This window comes from Scyliorhinus torazame, chromosome 11 (genome assembly GCF_047496885.1).
Source record: "Scyliorhinus torazame isolate Kashiwa2021f chromosome 11, sScyTor2.1, whole genome shotgun sequence".
In the NCBI taxonomy this organism is placed as follows: Eukaryota; Metazoa; Chordata; class Chondrichthyes; order Carcharhiniformes; family Scyliorhinidae; genus Scyliorhinus; species Scyliorhinus torazame.
In genome coordinates this window covers 78,249,530-78,272,118 of record NC_092717.1, presented here as the reverse complement: position 1 = coordinate 78,272,118, position 22,589 = coordinate 78,249,530, and the positions used below count along the sequence as shown (strand labels likewise).

The 22,589-nt window shown below is 44.6% G+C and overlaps 1 protein-coding gene across 1 annotated transcript in view; it reads right to left on the bottom strand.

Moving 5' to 3' along the window:
• Positions 1-14,551, bottom strand: part of csmd3b (CUB and Sushi multiple domains 3b) — a 2,718,576-nt gene extending 2,704,025 nt beyond the window's left edge. The window contains exon 1 of the mRNA XM_072467431.1: positions 14,228-14,551. Within this exon, the coding sequence (XP_072323532.1) occupies positions 14,228-14,408 (181 nt within the window). The 5' untranslated portion in view covers positions 14,409-14,551. The remainder of the gene's footprint in view (positions 1-14,227) is intronic.
• Positions 14,552-22,589: the final 8,038 nt, after the last annotated feature.

Here is a 22,589-nt window from a genome sequence, read left to right as displayed (position 1 = left end):
AAACATTTTGAGGTAACCCGAGAGAGTTCTTTAAAATTATGACTGGGTTGGACAGGGTGGATGTCGAGAAAATGGGCTAGATTTCTCAGCCCTTTGAAGATTGGTTGGGAGATTGGAGGACTTGGAGGGCTAGGAACATGATGGAGGAAGGCATCGAGAGGGAAAGCTGCCATTTTCCTTCCGCCATGACATTGGCGGGAAACTCATTAGTGCTGCTGCTCGCTGGGTAACCAATATAGCCACAACACAACTAATTAATGATTGCTTTCTACCTCTATAGGCATTTTGACTGTGTTGGAAGACTAGCCGCCCTTTGGGGAGACTGTCAGGTAAAACCCGCCAATCTTCTAGTTGGTTCATGGTGGGGTGAGGGTAATGTGCTGCACCTTTATCAGCATTCATGATGCATGGAGGGCTTTCCTGGTGGCAATGGCTACCTCCATGCCACATTCTCCAACATTGGATATAAAATGACTCCTGAATCACCCCACCCTGCCTCTCTGGTCCTGGCTTCCTCAGAATAACTCACATATCTTGGAGGGTGCTTCTGCATTGAGAAACCTTCACCTTGGTGATGCAGCATCAGCAGTGCCCACAGCTAGTAGAGGCACTAACACATTTCTTGAGATTCCAGTTTACTGACTGAGCCGACAGGCACATGAGGGTGCGGGCCACTGTCCTTCCAGTCATGTAGTCATAAGAGGTGATTTTGCGCCCGCGTTTGCCATCAGCGCGAACGGTGGTGCCGACGCAAAATCTCGCAAGAATCGGAAAAACGAGATTCTCACCAGTGATGTAAATAAAGTTCCTGCCCACAAGGGGCACAAATCTCGTTACAATACCTTTTAATTAATTATAGTATAATTTTATTTATCGTATAATTAGCAAGCACCGTCCTGCCACATGATCCCTTCACTGAATTGTCGATGGGCTTTGCAACAGGTTTATAAAGGTGTGAATCAGTCGAGGGGATCTCCCTGGGGGAGCAAAGGTACGTACAGCCTCTGGGGGAAGAGGGACATTCTTTTGTCGTGCCGTGGCACTTCCCCTTGCACTACCCTAGCACGGATCAACACTGTATCCTGGCATAGGTTGGCATTGCCCTGGCACAGTTTGGCACTGACCCATAGCAGTGCCTACCTGCCATTGCCAACCTGTGCTGGGGCAGTGCCACGGTGGACATTCTGGGGAGCCCCATTGGGGGGGGCATTATGGTTGTTCGGAGTAGCAGGAGAGCCCCTTTGCTTGTGCTGTATGGGGGAGGTGGGTGAGAGCCCCGTTGCTTGTGCAGTGGTAGTGGGGGAGGGGGACCCTGGATACTTGAGGGATCTTCCCAGTCCATAGGGTGGGAGGAGGTTTACTTTCTTTGCTGATCAGGGCACCCTTTAAAGATGGCAGTGGCCCCGCCCCACCAAACTGATGGCGTAAACCCCACTGATTGTTTTATCAGAGTGCCAGAATATCTGGTCTAAAAACGCAGCTGTGCAGCTGGAGAGATACATGCTGGTTTGCTTTTTTTAAATATAAATTTAGAGTACCCAATTCATGTTTTCCAACTAATGGGCAATATAGCATGGCCAATTCATCTACCCTGCGCATCTTTGGTTTGTGGGGGCGAAACCCATGCAAACACGGGGAGAAGGTGCAAACGCCACATGGACAGTGAATCAGAGCCGGGTTCGAACATGGGACCTTGGCGCCGTGAGGCAGCAATGCTAATCACTGCACCACCATGCTGCCCTCACATGCTGGTTTTCAATCAGAGTTTAAGGCTCTGAGGAAATATGGGAAAATTTCACCCTTGGAGTGTTTCTGCACAGAAAGAGGCCCCGTGGCCCATCATGCTTGCACTGGCCCTCAAGCACCAATCTATTCTCATACCATTTTCCAACACTTGATTGCATAGCAGCAGCAGCGGTAATGTTATTTGGATGTCACCTGCAAAATGGCCCTCCAGTATCCAGCAACCCAGTAAAGCAATTTCACCTCCCCCTTTCAGGCCCCGCAGCAGAATAGACCCTCTACTACAACATTCAACCAATTAACGTCACTGTGAGAATCCACAATTAGCAGGTATAAATACAAAATATTTACTAATAAATCCAATAATAAAATAACAAATAACATGAAATCTATTTAGAGATTTGTTATAATATAGAACTAACTGTGGCAGGAAATGATTGAGCCAACTAGCTTAGGTTCTTTCAAAAGGAAACTGGATGACTACACGTGATAAAAGGGAATAGAAAGATAAGCTGATTAAAAAAATTTTTTTTTAACTGAATGTGGACTTCATGGGCTAGCCCAGCATTTATTGCCCATCCCTACTTGCCCTTGAGAGGGTTCTGGTGAGTTGCCTTCTTGAACCACTGCAGTCCATGTGGTGTAGGTACACTCACTGTGCTGTTAGGGAAGAAGTTCCAGGAATTTGATCCAGCAACAGTGAATAAACAGTGATATATTTCCAAGTCAGGATGGTGAATGACTTGGAGGGAAGTTCCAGATGGTGGTGTTGCCAGGTATCTGCTGCCCTTGTCCTCCTAGATTGTAGTGGTCATGGGTTTGAAAGGTGCTGCCAAAGGAACCTTGATGAACTCCTGCAGTGCATCTTGCAGATGGTACACACAATTACTATTGTGCATTGGTGGTGGAGGGAGTGAATGTTTGTGGAAGGGGTACTAATCAAGTGGGTTGCTTTTTCCTGGATGGTGTCAAGCTTCTTGTTGTTGGAACTGCACTTATCCAGGCAAGTGGGGAGTGTTCCATCAAATCCCTGACTTGTGCCTTGTAGGCGATGGACAGCCTTTGGGGAGTCAGGAGGTGAGTCATTCACCACAGGATTCTAAGCCTCTGACCTGCCCTTGTAACCACAATATTTATATAACTAGTTCTGTTCAGTTTGTGGTCAATGGTAACCTCCAAGATATTGATAGTGGGGGATTCAGTGATGGTTATGCCATGGAATGTCAAAGGGTGGTGGTTTGATTTTCTCTTATTGGAGATGGCATGGAAGGGAATTCATGTGAAGTATAAATGCCAGAACGTATTAGTTGGGCTGAATGGCCTCTTTTAGAATGCTGTATATTCCATGTAATTCTGCATGACTCTGCCTTTAGCTTTGAGAGATGGGTTCAAATCCAACACAAGCTGTTAAAATGTGTACCCGTTGCCCTCTAGTTTTAAAGCATTGTGTGAAATCAGTTATTGCCAGGAACTTTTGACATCAAACTGTGCAAACTGGCATGAATTTGTTTTTGATTGGCAATCTATAACAGAGACCACAGAAATGATTGGTGGTGGAAGGCAAACCACCTCTGGCAAACTTTACCCATAGAAACAGCTCAGCATGAAGCATCAGAAGACAACGGGCTGACAGCCTGTACTCGGGCAGAGCACACATGAAGGAAGACCAAAGAGGATTTGCATGGAAAACACAAATTTTGGCCTGGATTTTCCAGCCCTGTCGTGGCAGGACCTGCCGCAGGAGATTTGACATTCGGCAGGACCGGCAGACTCCGCGGACAATCCTGTTGGAGGGGTGGGGCTGGAAAATCCCACCCAAAGACTCACACTAGAGCTGCAGAAGGTACTGTTCAGTGTTTTGAGGTAGACAAATTATTAGACCATAGCTTTCCTTAACCTTGGAAAATCAAATACATCCATCACCACAATGAGTATAAACAAAAGAAATTCAAAACGAAAAGTACGATTCCTTTTTCAAATCACATAACACAATAATCAGAAAGCCATGTGATGTTTGACTCCATTAGGCACAGTGGTGGAGCTAAAATTATGTAACTCTTAACTAATGCTGACGTGCCTGTATTATCAGAACATCTTTTTTAAAAGTTAGATTTTTGACACCTAGCCTGCACATCATTTTGGGTTATGGGGTGAGACACATGCAAACTTAGGGGGAATGTGCAAACTTCACATTGACACATTGATCCCGGGTCCTCAGTGCCGTGAGGCAGCAGTGCTAACCACTTCTCCACCGTGCCGCCCCTACTATTTTGTACACATATTTGATATTTGATTGATGGGTTGTTTTGATTTTATTGTCACATGTACCAAAGTACAGTGAAAAGTATTTTTCTGCGGCCGAGGGAACGTACACAGTACGTACATAGTAGACAAAAGAATAATCAACAGAGAACATTGACAAATGGTACATCGACAAACAGTGATTGGTTACGGTGCGGAACAAGGGGCCAAACAAAGCAAATACATGAGCAAGAGCAGCATAGGGCGTTGTGAATAGTAGTGAATAATCTATTATAATATATTTTTACTCCCAGCTCTACATCAATGCATGTGAGCTGCCATTTGTAAAAATCCAGTAAGGCTTTTCATTAACAGATCAAATGATCAAAACACGAATACAAATTTCAATTAACAATTACACATATTGACATGTTTCCTGCATTTGTAGAACAGTAATTCACACAACCGTTAATCCTTCAAAGAAAACAGAATGAAATATGTATAATGAAAGATAAGCAGATAAAATAAAGTATGAACATGTTAAGCCTTTGTGCATGAGGTTTAATTACATGAATTTCTACCCTGTAGTGCGCAATGTTATTGACACAGTATCTTTGCTTCACATTAGAGAAGGTCTGCACAACTGAGTTTTGTGTAGTTTTATTCTATTAGTGAAGGAAGTATTGTTTCCCCGCATATAATTTTGCTTAGCTATGCTTTGTGTATATAGTCAGTTCTAATTTATTCATGTGCAATCTCACAATTCACTTTCTATACAGTTCTGCGTCAAAATTGTACATTTTCAGCTGCCAGCTTTAACACCTAAATCCACAATTGAATGAAATATACCATCTCAAAGCTCTAACATTTATGAAAAAAGTTCACTGCAGATGCAGAACCTACATAAACTTCAACACTGTTGACAATTCCAAATAGATGCAGTAAATTGCACACAGGAGTTATTGAACTAATTATATACCTTGTGCCAAATATGCCTGTATAGTAAACGTTGAAACTGTACAGTACTACAACTTGTTAAATAAAGTTGTTTAGTCAGATTTATCTGAATCTTACATGAGCTCCCATTTCAATCATTTACCACCTGTGGGAATGTTTTCATTAATCTTAATATTTGTTTGTCAAATTACCAAAATATCAAGATATCATTATGCCAAATTTAGTGAATGCATATCATGCAGTGTATTCATATAAATCTCTTTTACAGTTTCCAAGCACAGATCCATAGTTGTCTGTGGTAACATTTCATAATTTGATCACAAATTTAAACAAGCAGCATATAATTAATTGCAGGGACTCTGCAATCTAATCTGAAGCTTCAGATAGATTTTGGCCTTCACGTAACAGTTTATGATATCATTTGAGCCTGTCAAAAGATAATAATCTTCAATGTCACCACCTTCTAGCCAATATTATATCTCCGTTTCAGCCTGAAATCCCATTGAATAACATTTATTTTGGTGCAATTTTCACTTATGTAACTTTCAAGACACATAATGTCATGCTGCCACTGGACTCTTTTAAGCAAATTCAAATGGTTCATTATTGTCATTATAAGGCAGATGAATGGAATCCATTTCCTCAGATATCCATCAAAGAAACATAAAAGTAATGTAATGTCAGAGACAATGAGCAGAGTACACCACTCACTACAATTTTTCCAGGCCTTGCATTTCAATAATTTTCCCACATCACCAATATCCAAATCTGAATACTAAATTGATGCCAATTTCCTCTAAAAAGCATCATTTGACTTTATCATGATTGAACTTCATTATTAATAAGTATTTGCTCATTTTATTTGATAAATAAGGTAAAATGCAATGTTAACACAATGTGTTTGCATAGAAAAAGAGAAGATGCCTAGCCTTTGTGGAAGGGTTATCCAGATATGTGTTTTCAGAAGGTTGTAAAGACAGAAGGAAGGAACAATGATTCATAAGAGTGGGGAAAAGGTTTCAAATAATTAAAGCCTCTGAACTAAATTGGTGAAGGGAAGGCAGTGAATACAAGCTGTCAGAGATGGTGTGCTGGATGCAGGTGATGAATAATGCACAGGGAAAGCTGGAAAGGATGGGGTCTTAGGGGAAGCTATAGATAGAGTTAGAAATTTGGAAATATGAACTCTATATATACCATAGATCCCCTACAGTGCATAAGGAGGCTAATCAGCCCATCAAGTCTGTACTGACCCTTCGAAAGAGCATCCCATTGATACCTGGAATCCCACCAAACATGCATATCTTTGGGCGGAAACCTACGTAGATACTGAGAGAATGTTCAAACTCCACAGTCAAATAAGGTGGGAAGCGAACCCGGGTCCCTGGTGTTGTGACACAGCAGTGCTAATCACTGTGGCACCATATATTCCTACACAGACCTGAAGTGTAGGTACCTGAGATGCATCAAGGAATTTTAACCATTCCCAATGGTGGACCAGGGAATACGTGCCACTCACATCCTCTTGCTTTTTGCTGGTTCCATGTGATTCCAATTGAAATTTAAAATGCCGCGCTCTGCATGGGAGACACATGTGATCACACAGTGAGGAAAGCTTTTCCGTGGGAAATCCCACTGTCAGCTGACAATGCATCAGGTACAGCCAGGCTATAAAAGAGCCTTCTGAACCAACAGGCAGGCTGTTCATCGCAGCTACAACTTTCCTGCCCAAATCCATTGCCATTAACATAAGCCTTACTGGGGACACAAAGATGGCACGTGTGTATTTCCAATTTAAATTTCACTTGTAAGTATTTCACATTACATTAGTTCCATTTTATTCTTGTGAGCATCGTTGTTATTTGTTGTGACTAGTTTAGTCAGAGAACTAAATGTACTGGTATGTCTCATGGTTGGCATGCATTGATAGTTAAAAAGGGGGAGTTACTGACATGTCTCTGCTGTGGAAGAAACCATGTTGTGCTTTTTCCATTTGTTCTTTATTGAATGTATAAGTTAGTGTCCAGTGCTGTACTCACCGCTCTGTTGGGCACAGCTGAACTTGCAGGCTCAACTGACTCTATCTTCTATGCATTGTAAAAGACATTTCGTCTGTGGTCACTCTCAACAGGGATAATTGGAATTTTGCAGGTGAACTCAAAGCCCTGGGGGGACATTGCCAACCAACACCTGGAGATGGATCCATGTGTGGATAGTTAAAACCCTGCCCTTCAGACCCTTAATTTTCTTACCATTGATTAAATGACCCACAACACCCTGGATGCCACACCGCCATGCACCTGATGCCACTACACAACTCCCTCCCCCTCCCCAGACTTGCCCTTGCTGGCTTCCAAGAGTCCATCCTAACTCTTCTTCCTTATGCTGCAGAGTTCAAGAAAACCTGCTGACCTCAGGCACAACCACACAAATCTGAGTTACTGTGCCTCATTTTTAAATGAACATGAGCCAGATGTTACGCAGGTTTCTGTGCACCGCTGACTTTAGCTTGATGGTGGGATGTAATTTTTAAAGGTTTTACGCAAATGGAAATTCATGGCATGCAAATATGTTTCAAGTGGGATCTGCCATAGGGTGGCGTGAGGTCCGACCTGCCACTGAATTAATCACTGCATGTTAACCCGCTGTTGGGAGATCTCATCCAGTCAGCCCACATATCACCTTCCCAACCTTGCAGGTTTCATAAACCCACCAACCACCACCAGCCCAAAGGTGTAGTGAGGCACTGAAAAACAAGTGCACTGAAAATCAACCAGAGCCTTTTTAAATCCTGGCATACGTTCCTTCGCCATGAATATTTTATATAATATATAAAATGCAATTCATTGTGATCAATCTGACTCTAATGGCTGCGGGTATCAGGTGAATAGATGGAGTCTGGATTTACAGTTATAAGTAATGATCACCGCTGGTGGCAGTGATAATAGGCTATTACAATTGCAATTCAGATCAACAATAAGTCACCCATGGTTTACAACGGCCCAGTTGTGCTGAGGCCTAAATAGGAGCAAGGAAAGAGGAATTGAAGGAGGAGAAAAAAGAAAACGAAAGATTAACCCCCCGCCCCCAGTCCCAGCAGAAGCACATCTCTTATCAACCTGCCACTGACCTTGACAGGAAAATGGACTTGCCCTATCAGCTGCGAAGGGCAGGAGTGTATTTTCCAACATTAAAGCACTTCAAATGGATTGGATTGGATCGGATTGGATTTGTTTATTATCACGTGTACTGAGGTACAGTGAAAAGTATTTTCTGCAAGCAGCTCAAAACAAACCATTTAGTACATGAAAATAAAAGAAAATAAAAAGAAAATACATAATAGGGCAACACAAGTTCCACAATGTCAATACATAGACACAGGAATCGGCCATAAGAGGGTTGTTTAGGAGTCTGGTAACAGCGGGGAAGAAGCTGTTTTTGAATCTGTTAATGCGTGTTCTCAGACTTTTGTATCTCCTGCCCGATGGAAGAAGTTGGAAGAGTGAGTATGCTGGGTGAGATGGGTCTTTGATATGCTGCCCGCTTTTCCCAGGCAGCAGGAGGTGTAGATGGAGTCAATGGATGGGAGGCAGGTGCGTGTGATGGACTGGGCTGTGTTCATGGCTCTCTGAAGTTTCTTGCGGTCTTCGGCCGAGCAATTGCCATACCAGGCTGTGATGCAGTCACATCGGATGCGTTCCATGGTGCATCTGTAAAAGTTGGTCAGAGTCAGGGTGGACATGCTGAATTTCCTTAGTTTCCTGAGGAAGTATAGGTGCTGTTGTGCTTTCTTGGTGGTAGCATCAACATGGGTGGACCAGGACAGATCTTTGGTGATGTGCATCCCTAGGAATTTGAAGCTCTTAACCATCTCCACCTCAGCCCAATTGATAGAGAGGGCTGTGTACAGTACTTTGATTCCTGAAGCCAATGACAAGCTCTTTAATTTTGCTGGCATTGTGGGGTAGACTGTTGTCGATGCACCAGTCCACTAGGTTCTCTATTTCCCTCCTGTATTCTGACTCGTCATTATTCGAGATCTGAACCACTACAGTCATGTCATCATGTAGATGGAGTTGGAACCAAATTTTGCCACGCAGTTGTATGTGTACAGGGCTAGGTACGCAGCCTTATGGGGTTCGGTATTGAGGACTATTGTGGAGGAGGTGTTTTTGTTTATTCTTACTGATTGTGGTCTGTGGATTTTACTGGTTGTAAGGCACTTAGACGTTTGGAGGTCGGGAAAGGTGCCACTGGAAGTCCAAGTCTGTGGGTTCTTTTTTAAAAAATGTTTCGAAACAAGAAATTCTCCCACTGGAAAAGCGGAAATATTGGGTTTCTGTTCTGAAGAATATTTTATACTGTTAAAATATAGCAGTTGGGTCAGGCTGATTGAAAAACAAATATTGGTTCGGAGAACCCTTTCAAAAACAAGAGTTTCTCTGTAAAGAAAGGCAATGGACCACTTGATATATCGCCATTAAGATGTTTTCAGGCACAGAACTCGGAAAATGCATTTTTACACCGTTCGCAGATTAAAAACTGGAAACATACCCTTTTTACAGCAATTGTGAAGGACTTTCTCTCCATAAGATATATTATTGAAACACTGCTGACTATTTACCCAGGTAAGGAATTGTTGCTGGAGGAGGGCCGGTAAAGAGTTTCGTGTGGTACAAATGAAGGCCCTTCGGAAAAGATCATTTGTTGCGTACTTTCCACTGAACGTTGTACTATTCCAATTGAATAGCCTCGAAGTGTGCATGCCCCCCCCCCCCTCCCCCAACCAAAGCAAACATTTACTGTGCCAAGAATGCATTATATGCTATTGGATTATGTATGACCTGCCAGCATAGACAACCCATATACACATTCCTATGGTTAGAACGTACAGGGAAATAAAGTTTTCTTCATGGTTTCATTAATGGAGGGTTGAACAGCATTGCAGAATGTTCCAGAGAGATTGGCAAGCCCCTACCCACACACACACACACCAGAACTCCATACAGCACACTCACGGGACCACAAAGCAGGTCTACGGTACATATAACGTTTGCAATGGCGGCAACATGGGGTTGCTGGAGATGACACATATGCTGGCACAGAGCTGGGACACCTCAAGTCATTTGGAGCCCAGGGAAGCTGCCCCAGTGCCAACAGGAATTCCTGATATGGAGCACATCAGGAGCCCCACCCCCACCCCTCAGGGGCAATGAACGTGCCTCATGTTTGACATTCTCCTCCCTCCCCCCTTGCCTCTATTTGCACACACATTTGTTTAATGGAGATTCACCAGATGAGATGCTGATCTTAGCGAAGGTGGAAGTAAAGCCAGCGGTTGGTAAACAAATGAACCTGTGCTGCTGATGGATAGTGAAGAGAGGGACAGTCCAGCAGATTGCAGCTGATAGATTTGGGGGGGGGGGGGGAAAGCACACACACACATACACACACACACCGCGTCCGTGGCGGCTGAAGAGAAGACGGATGCTGAATCCATTAGTTAAACTGCTAATTACTGCGGTAGGAGGGAGGCTGCTTGGCGATTTGAACCCTGCCACATCGAACGGCGGAGAGCGACTTCCCAGTGATCGGAGGATCAATCCCCATCGACTGGTGCTCTGTTCTGGTACCCCCCACCCCCACCACCCCCACCTGTGCCAACATTGCAGGAACTGTTCCCTCTTCCCTTTCTATGGCATGGCCAGAATGGCATTTGTTCAAAAGGTTTAAAAAAAAATCAATGACAGATTATGAACTAAGATGCGACCCAGCTCTCCGCCCATCCCAACAACAAACAAAAAAACTTATTGAATTCCCTTCGGAGCTGTGTGTTCCTCACTGACTGGACCTTCCTCTTTGAAGTCCAGTTGTGGTGGATGTCCATTAAACACGCAAAACGTGAAACTGACATTATTTATTTTGTTAAAAGATTTTTATTCAGTTTTCAATTAACTATTTAGAGGAAAGAAATGAAGCTGCACTTCCACCTCGCCATAAAGGCAACAACAATAACAACACAATGGAATCGTGCACTAACATCGCAATAATGGGCATAGGCTTGACCAATGGCCTTCAGCAAAGACATACCCACAGCCTAAAATGTGCCTGTACTCCCCAAGCCAAAGCACGACGGATTGTCTAAAACATTCTCGCGAGCAAATCTGCTAACCCTGATCATTTTCCCTGTATGTAAAATACTGAATATCGCCCCACGGTGAATTCCCCCCATGTCAGCGGAATCTCAGTGCTACCTTCACTATCTGCACACATCTAGCACCGCGTTACCCAGGAAATCCCCCTCACAAACCATCCTTCCAATCCGTGTTAGCTGGAATCTGATAACCGACTGCACGAAATTCAGTGCCTTCTGGTCACATTTTCTATTCCCCCCACCCCCCTTCCAAAGGGCTTCCCATTAACTCGTGTGTTTCCGTGTGGATGTGTAATGATGTCGTGAGATGGCGCATCGTGGTGACTTGCTCACGTAAATCACAATTGAGAGAGTCTGGGCATCAATGATTTGCGTTGTTACCGTTGCAGGAGCTGCAAGTCGGGTTGCCCCCGAGTTTGCATGTGTGTGGTGTTTGCGCACATGCTGATGCGAGTCGAGACTGGGTATCTGTCTCTGACTTGGTGTGTTGTATGCACTGTCTATGTATGTGTACATATTTGCGTTATGCACAAGGAATCTCAGTGAGAGATGGTGAGATGCAAAGCCAAGTTCTGAATTATTTATCTGTCACATTTTACCCGACTATTTGCCATAAAATTGTTGTTTTAAAAATATTCTAATTATTCAATGGGCAGTGTGGTAGGAAGAGGAAATAAATGATACGCCAATACATTCACGCGTGTGAAAGGCATCGCTTGGGAGCAATCCAATCCCCACCAATGTTTGACCCGACATCAACTTTACTTGAAAGGAAACTTGTTCGAAAAAAAAGTAAAAGCGGTGGAATCCCGGTTAGATTCCATGGTTAGAATCGATGGGTACAAATACGAAGCACTGTGGCGGGAACGGAAGACGAAAATCCAGCGTTCTCTTCAATAATAGTGTCTGTCCATCGAGACGGCCTGAATCACCTGATATTGTACTCCAAGCTAACAATTTTTACCCAGCTCCTCTCCTCTGAAACCCGCTTCTTTGACAACATCAAACTTAGCACGGGCTGTGTGTGTTCAGTCAGCGGGGGATAACAGCTCAATGAGACCCTTCCTGGAGGCAGCCTCACTGAGACAGATTAGAGTTGACTGAGAGTTAGTGTGATCTGCCATGGAAGTGTTTCCCAGTGTAATCAAAGAATCATAGAATCCCTCCAGTGCAGAAGGAGTCCATTTGGCCCATCCAGTCTACACGGGCCCTTGGAAAGAGCACGTTACTTAAGCCCACCTCGCCCTTTTGAACACTAAGGCGCAATTTAGCGTAGCCAATCCACCTAACCTGCACACCTTTTGGACTGTGGGAGGAAAACGGAGCACCCGGAGGAAACCCACGCAGACACGAGGAGAACGTGCAGACTCCGCACAGACAGTGGCCCGAGGCCGGAATTGAACCGGGGACCCTGGAGCTGTGAGGCAGCAGTGCGAATCACCGTGCCCGCCCACCTATATCATCTCGCAGACTCTCACATCACAAGACATGCACATCCCCATCAACGGCTGAATGTGCACAGTGAACTTGTGGCTTGAAAAGGCTGCATTATTTTTGACACAAAACATAAGTAATCTGACATTTATACATTAAGCCTCCATCATGGGTTTATTCCAATTGACAATCACTCTGTGTGTGGGGGGGGGGGGGGGGGGGGGGGTTAAATGTAGAGCATTTTGATGGATTACATCTCCAAAGGGTCACATCAGGATCTCCCTTCCCTGGCCCCCATAGCAATGTGCATGTGAGATTAAGTTGGAGTGTACACGTTCATATACTGCCAACGACCACCCACCCCGCCCCGCTCCTAACCCCGAGTAAGCATTAAACCAGAAATGAAAGGCAAAAATGCTGCTTTATTCACTGCGAGAGCCAGCTGCAAGCCTGACAATAAACCACTTTATATACAGGAGCAATTTGATTCCAGTTCAAGACGATACTGCCTGTGCCAGGAGAGGGAGAGGGAGAAGGGTAAAGGAAAATAAATCCCAAGCATGGGATAATTCAAAGCAGACTAGAATACACCTGAAAAGTGACTCGAGAACGACAGAATATCGCCAGGCAGAATTTTGACAGTGAATGGAATCTATGCCCGGCCGCGGGAAACTCAGTAGAAACCAAGAGATGCATTTGTCATTTCTGCCACTGTTGCTTCCATTGCAAAATGATGGACCCCTTCCCCCCCTCCAAAAACATTATGCAGAATTATTATCGGTGCAGGGGTCAGCTAGGGAGGTCCCGCAAATGATTACTTGGACAAACAAGAGTTTTATTTGTGAAGGGTTATCGGTGTGTCCCTATCATAGCAGCAAGGTGGGAATTTTTGAAAAGCTAAAATTAAACGGAGCTGGATTTCAATTTCTGGGGACAGCCACTTGTCCACTCGGGCAACTAACTAACTCCCCTGAGCGCAGTCTCCGATTCAGGGCTAGACTTTAGAAGACTCCATTCGGTGATTTCTCATCTTGCTCCATTAGCAACATGACACCTTCCGCTCGTATCAATACCACTCGGCGAGCTAGATCTAAACACGTCTCATTAAAAAAAAAAGGGTTTAAGCGATTCGTGTCAAGCCCTCTCTGCACAGAAACACCTCCAGCGGCCACATTCACACCCACGGCTGCACCTCCCGACGTGGGGAGTGCAAAATGTGATCGAAAACACAGCACCTTGGATGTTGCACGCGTCAGTAATGAACGTTAAATTAAACCGCTACAGTCTAACCGTCATTCAGCATTTTTACCCAGGAAATCCCCCTCACAAACCATCCTTCCAATCCGTGTTAGCTGGAATCTGATAACCGACTGCACGAAATTCAAATAGTTAAGGGATCTCTGAGGCAACTCACGTCTCCCATTGAGCATTCTGCAAGAATATTTATTGAGCCTCAGCTCGATTACTGCATTGAGCGCCAGCCTAGGCAAGTCGAATGCAATCTGCCAGTTTCCGAGCATCTCCGATTTGAAACAAAAACACCAATTCCCTCCGCTTCCTTATTTTCCCCCTCTCTCTATTCCGCGCAGGTGGTTCCCATGTCCCTCTCATGTCTGAGGGATAAGGACACGGGGAAGGGGAGGGGGAAGGAGAAGGGTGGAGGGTTGGGTTGGGGGGGGGGGGGGAGCCGAAACCTACCTTCCACACATGTGACCGTCAATAAAAAGACAAGGTATGAAAATATAACTCCACTTCTCGTCCCCATCGTCTTGCCGAGGAAACAGAGTCCGTGCCTGCAGCATTTACAACAGCCCGTCCGAAAAATGGATGTTAACCAATCTCCAGCCGAAATCCCCTGGATTTTGCAGTCCGGTTTCATACTGGTTGTGATTTTCTCTCTCTCTCTCTGGCTGTGTTGTGTGTGTTGTGGTGAAGTGTGTGTGTTGTGTGTGTGTGTATGTGTGTCGCCGCTGAGTTTCCCTTGTATGGTCCGCGGCACTCGAACACTACTGCGAGTGAATGTGTTTCTGGGATACCACAGCAACCTTGAACGAGGACTCAACCATCTCTCAACCAACAGGGGCACAAACTCCAGGCTCCTTCCCACTTGCCTTGGCTGTCGAAATCCGAGAGTGCCACTAAAGAGAGGGAGGGAGAAAAATCCAACTGCTGGGAGCGAGCCAACTCCGTTGGGGTGGGGGTTGGTGGAGAAGGATTGGGGCTGGAGGAGGAGGAGGTGGGGGGGGGGGGGGGGGGGGGGGCTGGAGAGGGGAGGAATCATGGCGTGTAATTAAGCATTTAACTTCGAAGTGCCAACGTTAGAAAGGAAGGGAGATGTTTAACATTCATACACTCTGCCCATCGATATTGCCCACACGCCCTGCCAGTGGCTCCAAAAAACACACAGATACAATTTAAAACATCACACAGAAATTAAATGCTGCACATTAAAGGGGGAGGGGGGGGGGGGCTTAATTCGATCTCTGGTGTAAACTGCGTTCTAGGTATAGTAGAGGAGGGGAAGTCCATCACAGTATCCGAGCAATATATCATTTGGAGATGATTTCTCAGTACACATTGGGTTAAACAATCCTCTCGCGTCGAGGGACCGTGTGTCAGCTTCTAACCATCACTGGGGGAGGGGGGTGAATAAAAGCATTTTTAAGTTTGTTTAGCCCAGGAAGAGGCAATCAGCATCATTCCAGTCTTCATCGCCTCTACTATGTTCAGTTTGTGCTACGATTGTTCCCTGCACCTGGCAAGTGGGATGCTCGCGGTGCCCAGACCCATGCAAGACCATGTCCCTTGAAGATAAAATCTGTGCCGCTTGAGTTTGCATTCGTTTCTCCGCCTAACGGGTTAAAGGAGTTCAACAGAAGAACACTTGTGCCACCTACAGGCCGTGAAGCGATGACCTGATAGCAATCCTCGCCTTCAGCTCAGATTTCCTGTTTAAAATTCCGTCAAACGCACACACACCTGCCTGGGGAACACGGTCTGAGCGAATAATGGGGTCACTTTACACACAGGGCGTTTACTTAATACGTTTATTTTTAAAACAAAACTTAATTTTGCAAAGACGTCAATGGATGGGCAACTAGTCGGAGAATGGATTTGAGTGGCAGGGAAGACAGAAGACATATTTCTGAAGTTCAGCGCTGTCGGATACATCGTGCATTTTAAACGTTTCATTGAAATACTTGGGGGCGGGGTGGGGGTGGGGGTCAAAGCTGTAGAGTCGTTTTCCTGAGAATGGTTTGCAGTACAACATTTTCGGTGGGTGGTTGTTAATTATTTTTTAACGTACCAGATACGCTTTTCCCTCCCCTTTTGAGGAATACTGGTTGGTGGAACATCCCTTGCATGGCAAATCTGGCGTTGGACTTGAACTTCTGGTGCAGAGGTAGGGACTCTACCACTGTGTCACAAGCCCGCCCCCCCCCCCCCCCCCCCCCCATTCTTGATCATCGAACATTACAACACAAAACACAAAAGGGCAGTAATTCGGCCCATCGTCCCGGTTCTAGCTCTTTGGCAACCACGCAATTAGTCTCACTCCCCTGCTCTTTCCCGGATGACCCACTCTTCAAGTGCTTATCCAATTCTCTTCTGAAAGTTCCCATTGAATCAGCTTCCGCCACCCGTTCAGGCAGAGCATTTCAGGACACCGCAACGTGCAGCGTAAAGGCAGTCTCCTTCTGTCATCTGGTTTATATCAGTTCCAGCGTTTCCATTCGTACACATTGTACTGGACAATGGACCCCTTATTGGACACTTATGCCATTCGTTCATAAACATGTCAGCACCGACATACTGAACAGCAAAAATCTCCCACCCCCCTCTCCCCGCGCCCATCTGCCACCTCTGGTGAATCTCTTCCCTCCACACGACATCCTCAAGCCCTCCCCGCTCCCCGATTCTGAGGCCGACTTAGGCCCAGACATTTCCGTTGCTCCAATGTAACTTGGTTTGATACGCAATTTATAGAAATCGTTTTGTCTTTTTTTCTCCTCAAATGCATGTTTTCCCTCGGTAATATAGCTGTCTTTAACTTATTAGCGAGCTTCTTCACTTGAAAGTTTACATGGAACAGATTGACGAGATCGAAACCTACAAAAAACAATTATATAATCACTGTTGGTAAAACATGATTTTCCTTGTTACTCATTCTGTGATGTATACATCAAATACATGCCTAGAGCTATGTTCTCAACTTTTTTTTAAGCAGCACGCCAACACAGCTATCACATCTCGCCTTCTGTCTCGTTTCTTTCGCGCACATGCCTACTCCTCTCCCCACTGCCTGAAACACAGACAGCTCGCTCTCCTACCCTGAAATCCATTTCGTTGCCTTTCACGGCACCAGTTTCTCTCCCCTGCTGTGCATCACGTCAAGTTATTCAACTCTCCCCAAACGCACTATTTGCCCTCGTGGCTTTGTTGAGAATACTCCCTTCCAGACGCGCACAGAGAGTCAGCGTTGTTGCTCGCTCGCTCGAACGAGTAGAGGGTCCACTTGCTACTTAATAGATTAATTGAAGAAAACGCAAGACAATAGCACATACGTGACCGGCGAATTATTATCTCAAATTCTAAGGGGCGAGCTGACAATGTGGACGTTCGGTGATGGATATCTGCAATTACAGGAGTCTTTTCTGCATGATGTACAACTGGTCATGTAAGAAAGATGAAGAAGCAACATGTATTGAAATGTCGATGCTGGTAATATTAACAACGCCCAGGCCCATACAGCATTACCTATATATATTTAATATGGCTTTAAGAAAATTGATGTATTGTGATGATATTCCACGTTGAACTGTTTAAGCCTGTGGTCCATCGAGTCCATGCCTTGTGCTGTTTCACATGCCGTGTCTGAAAATTGCGCTGCGGATCGCTGAATGACCAGAGGAGCCGCTGCTGAGCACAATGGCTTCGCCCAGATAAATTCGTGTTGCAAATGTACATTCCACACTGATACAAACATGATATTCCCTTCTTCGGGATGTTCGCGCATTAAGCTGCTCCGCACAGGTTAAGCAATCCCACTGAGCGTCCCAAAACCCCATTTTGCAGGTTTTAATACAGAAAAAAAAAACCATGCAAACTCATCTCTGCGGCAAACAAGTCCCCATCCCTTTTTTTTTATCAGTGCTTGCAGCTGTTCTTAAACGATCCCCAGGGTCCTGCCTCCATCACCCTACCTGGGAATCCATTGAACATATTGATTCGTCTTTGTGAGAGGAGTATCTCGCTAAAAGTCTCCAGATTTTATTTTGAACGTGCACATTCTTGCCCTATTGTGATTTATTTTCAATTAATTTGCCCGATTTATTTTCTTTCTGATCCTTCCAAAACTGAAGAGCCACTTTCTCCAAATTCTCTTCAAAGTTCAATCCTCTCGCACTGGAAATCAGCAGAATGGTTCTTCCCGCTCCAGCTTGGAATCCTGGAACAACACAACGCAGGAGGCCATTTAATCCATCCGTTCCGTCCTCCTCTCTTGCTCTTTGACAATGCAATGTTTCTTTGTGAAATAAATATCCAATTTCCTTTTGAAACTTACAATTCAATCCGAAAAGTGTCTATTTATACATGCGAACAAGGAGCAGGAGGAGGCCATTCAGCCCCTCGAGCCTGCCCCGCCATACTGTAATAAGTACATGGCTGATCTGCTAACCCTTCAACCTGCATTCCACCTATTCCCGATAACACATCATCCGCTCCCCCTCACCTCTATCCCCCTCGGCCTGAAAAAATATTGATGTGGAGATGCCGGCGTTGGACTGCGGTGAGCACAGTAAGAAGTCTTACAACACCAGGTTAAAGTCCAAACCTGTTGCACTTTAACCTGGTGTTGTGAGCCTTTTACTGTGAAAAAATATGCAGACTCTGAGCGAGATCTCGCTGCCCCCGTGCAAATCCCGATCAGGTCCTTAAATCTCGAAAAGGCATGGCGTCAGGCTGGTGTGAATCACTATTGCTTTTAAAACATTAAAAAACAGTCACGCCAATGACACAGAGGTGCCTGGAGGCTCCGGGTGTTGAGAAACCAGGCTGAGCATTGCCCCCAGTGCCAGGGGGCAGTGAAAAGGGGATTGTGTCAAGGGGGCAGTGCCAAGTGGGCAATACCAAGGGCCAGTGCGAAGCAGGCACTTGAAGGGGCAGTGCTTAGGGGGGCTCTGGCGGGGAGTAACCCTCTTCTAATGGAGAGGGTTTCCATTATGTGTGGTGGCAGAAGAGGTGGGGAGCCCCGATGACAGAGCAGGATGGGTCCACAATGTTGGCATTGAGGTCGTGTCCCAATTCTCAGGAGGGGAGTGGGGGGGGGGGGGTCTCGATGCTTGGATGGGGGGATGTGGGAGGTATGCCCCGATGCTTGGGGGTGATGATACCAATGGAGAGGTCCCAATCTTGTGCAGGAGGGGAGGACCTTTTGAATCTCAGAATCTTGGCTTTACCGGCGTGTTTAGCCACTTCCACCCACACCCCACCTCCCGCCAGCACTTTGAAATTATATAGAGTGCCCTTTAATCAGTTGAGAAAAGACGTCTGTGAAGCCGATACGTTTCACACAGCTTTTCCTGCCTGATCCAACGCAATTTTGGGAAATTTCTGTCCTCTGCTTCCACAACCTTTTCAAGAACACATTTTCCCTCATCTCCAATTTAAATAGGCAACCCCTTACTTTTAAACATTGAGCCCAAGTTCTGGAGATCCCAAAAGAGGAAACATCCTCTCCACATCCAGCCTATCAAGACCCCTCATTATCTTAAATGTTTCAATCAAGTCACCTCTTACTCTTCCAAATTCCAGAGGATACCGTTAACCCTGTATTCAGCATTCATGTTTGTCCTTCCAAAATGGACAACCTCACACTTTACAGGGTTAAACTCCATCTGCCACTTCTCAGCCCAGCTCTGCATCCTATCTCTGACTCTTTGCAGCCAACAACAGCCCTCCTCACTATCCACAACTCCACCAATCTTCGTAACGTCTGCAAATTTACTGACCCACCCTTCAACTCCCTCATCCAAGTCATTAATGAAAATCACAATCAGCAGAGGACCCAGAACTGATTCCTGCGGTACGCCACTGGTAACTGGGCTCCAGGCTGAATATTTGCCATCCACCACCACTCTCTGACTTCTATCGGTTAGCCAGTTTGTTATCCAACTGGCCAAATTTCCCACTATCCCATGCCTCCTTACTTTCTGCATAAGCCTACCATGGGCAACCTTATCAAATGCCTTACTAAAATCCATGTACACTACCTCCACTGTTTTACCTTCATCCACGTGCTTGGTCACCTCCCAAATAATTCAATAAGACTTGTGAGGCAAGACCTATCCCTCCCAAATTCATGCTGACTATCCCTAATCAAGCAGTGTCTTTCCAGATGCTCAGAAACCCTATCCCTCAGTACCCTTTCCATTACTTTGTCTACCACCGAAGTAAGACTAACTGACCTGTAATTCCCAGGGTTATCCCTATTCCCTTTTTTGAACAGGGGCACGACATTCGCTACTCTCAAATCCCCTGGTACCACCCCTGTTGACAGTGAGGATGAAAAATCATTGCCAACGGCTCTACAATTTCATCTCTTGCTTCCCATAGAATCCTTGGATATATCTCTTCAGGCCCGGGGGACTTCTCTGTCCTCAAGTTTTTAAAATGCCCAAGATATTATTTAATTATAATAGCTTACATAATAAAAGTTACTTGTGTTAAAGTTACAACCTGGTAACTGCAGTTTATTGGGATCAACCAAGGATATTTATTTCATGAAATTTTACTTCACCTGTGTTGAGACTCCTGGTTAAGTGTGGCTGGAATTGGCCGTGCGTTAGCCCAGGGTGTAGTGACATTAATTAGGATGTTACCTGCCCCCTCATCCTTTCTTTCAATTACCTTATATCTGTGTCCTCTGGTTACTGATCCTCCCCCAACATCTTCCCTGCATCTGCTACTGACAGTCATTCATAATTTTAAACAGCTCGCTGTGGAGTTTAGACGTAGTCACGCTCTTTTATTCTCTGCAATTTGCACAAACTTGGCAAAATCAGCGCAAAAGATTGCAACATTTCAAATTGCGTTCAGCACTAATTGAGTTCCTACAATCTTCAGGCCTATTTTACAAAATGTAGCACTGTAAACTGGGCCTGTCAACAAAACTGGTCACTCCCCCCCCCCCCCCCCCCCCCCCCCCCCCCCCCACAAAATGAAGTTGTGCCCATTGGAAACCTCATTGCACTCATTTGCAAGCATTCAAGAAGCCATGGGCTGAGGACAGGCAGACACATTTTAAAATGTTGATGTCAAAAAAAATCGAAGAAACTGCCTACTACATCCAAATGTAATTCTGCATTTTTAAAAATAAAGTAATTTTCAGTTATTTGTTCACAATTGACAGATTACACAATAGATTGCTTAAAAGTGTTTTTTGTGATAAACTCATTTTCAGCTGTAATAATCATACCCCACCATGTAACCTCTTTTAAATGCATCAAGGGATTATTTTTTCACCCCAAATTTTCTTTTATTTTAAACTAAGTATGTTTTAACATGACATAATTACATAATTGTGCTGGTGCGTGGCACATTTTGTGTTCGGCGATATGCAAGTGAGTTTCAATGCAGACGTGATGAACAAGAATTCTGAAAAATAGTGCACTTTAAGTGCAGCATGAGCCTGAATCACCGATTGCCCTAAAGTGGAAACCTGATCAAATTTCCCCTTGACCTATTCTGTTCTCAAAAGGACCATTCTTTTCCTCTAGTTTTCCCACATAATTACAGTCACTTGTCCTTGCTATCCTTCTACTTACTTTCCGTTGCATCAAAGTTCATGACATCTTTCCTAAAGTGGATGACTAGATTAAAAAACAATTCCAACTGAGTCCCAACCAATGAGTTGTAAAGTTGAACCATAATTCCCGCGCATTTAAGTTTATTTCCAACACTAAGGATCCATGTGTTTTTAGTTAACAGTCTTCTCAATCTGTCTTGCCACCTTCAAAGATTTGCGTATGCAAACACTCAGGTTTCTCTATTTCTCAACCTGCTTTTAAATTGGACACTTTTGCCTCTCCTCATCGTTCTTCATGAAATGCATCACTTCACAGCATTACATTTAATCTGCCATTTCACCAGTCTGCCCACGTCCACCTGAAGATTTACTCCCCTCCTCACTACTTATTTTGAAGCTGTGTGTCATCTGAATGTTTGGAAATTATGCCCTCTATATACAACTCCACATAACCAATGAATGCCAAAAAAAACCAATGATCCTAGGAATTACCCCAGGGGGACATCATTGTATACTTCCACTCAGACTACAAAACAAACATTCACCAGTATTTCCTGTTTTCTGTCTCTTCGCCAATTTTTGACCTGTACTGCTACTTCCCCTTTAATCCCATTTTCTTTGCTTGAATGCGTCCCTTGCAGCTGCATAACCAGAAATGCACTACTCCTTGAGTATAGTCTGTGATCTTAGCACCATGCAGTTCAAATGTGACTTATTTCAAATGAGCTCGCCATCATTTGATGCAGTGGTAAATCTAAGCATGTCTGCTGTTTGCTTATACACATTAAGAATTTTTATTTTTCTATATGGCAAGTTGCTGAAAATGAGAGTTATAGCGAGAGAAACAGAACATCTAGGACAACAGGACAAACAGCAACGCATCTTCTCGGCCAATCAAATTGAAGGATTGTGAAATTACCAGTGTGAACACTAGGAAAGAATCCTAGATTACAGCGGATCATTCCATGCCAAATGAGGTACAAACAGACAAATAAGGACACAAACATTGAATTGAGCAAGGGTGCAAAGTGACTGAAAGCAAACGTCGAAGGTAAATAAATTTACATTTTGCATTTTCAAATCTCCAACAATTAGAACATGAAGGAATGTCACTCTACACTTGGAAAATGTTCACTTTCATGCTAGGGCTATTGACTAGCAGCAAGTAATATTGACAATGTGATTAAAATGGAACTTAGACTGGGATGAAAAGGAAAAAACTGCATCTATGTAACGCCTTTCATAACCACA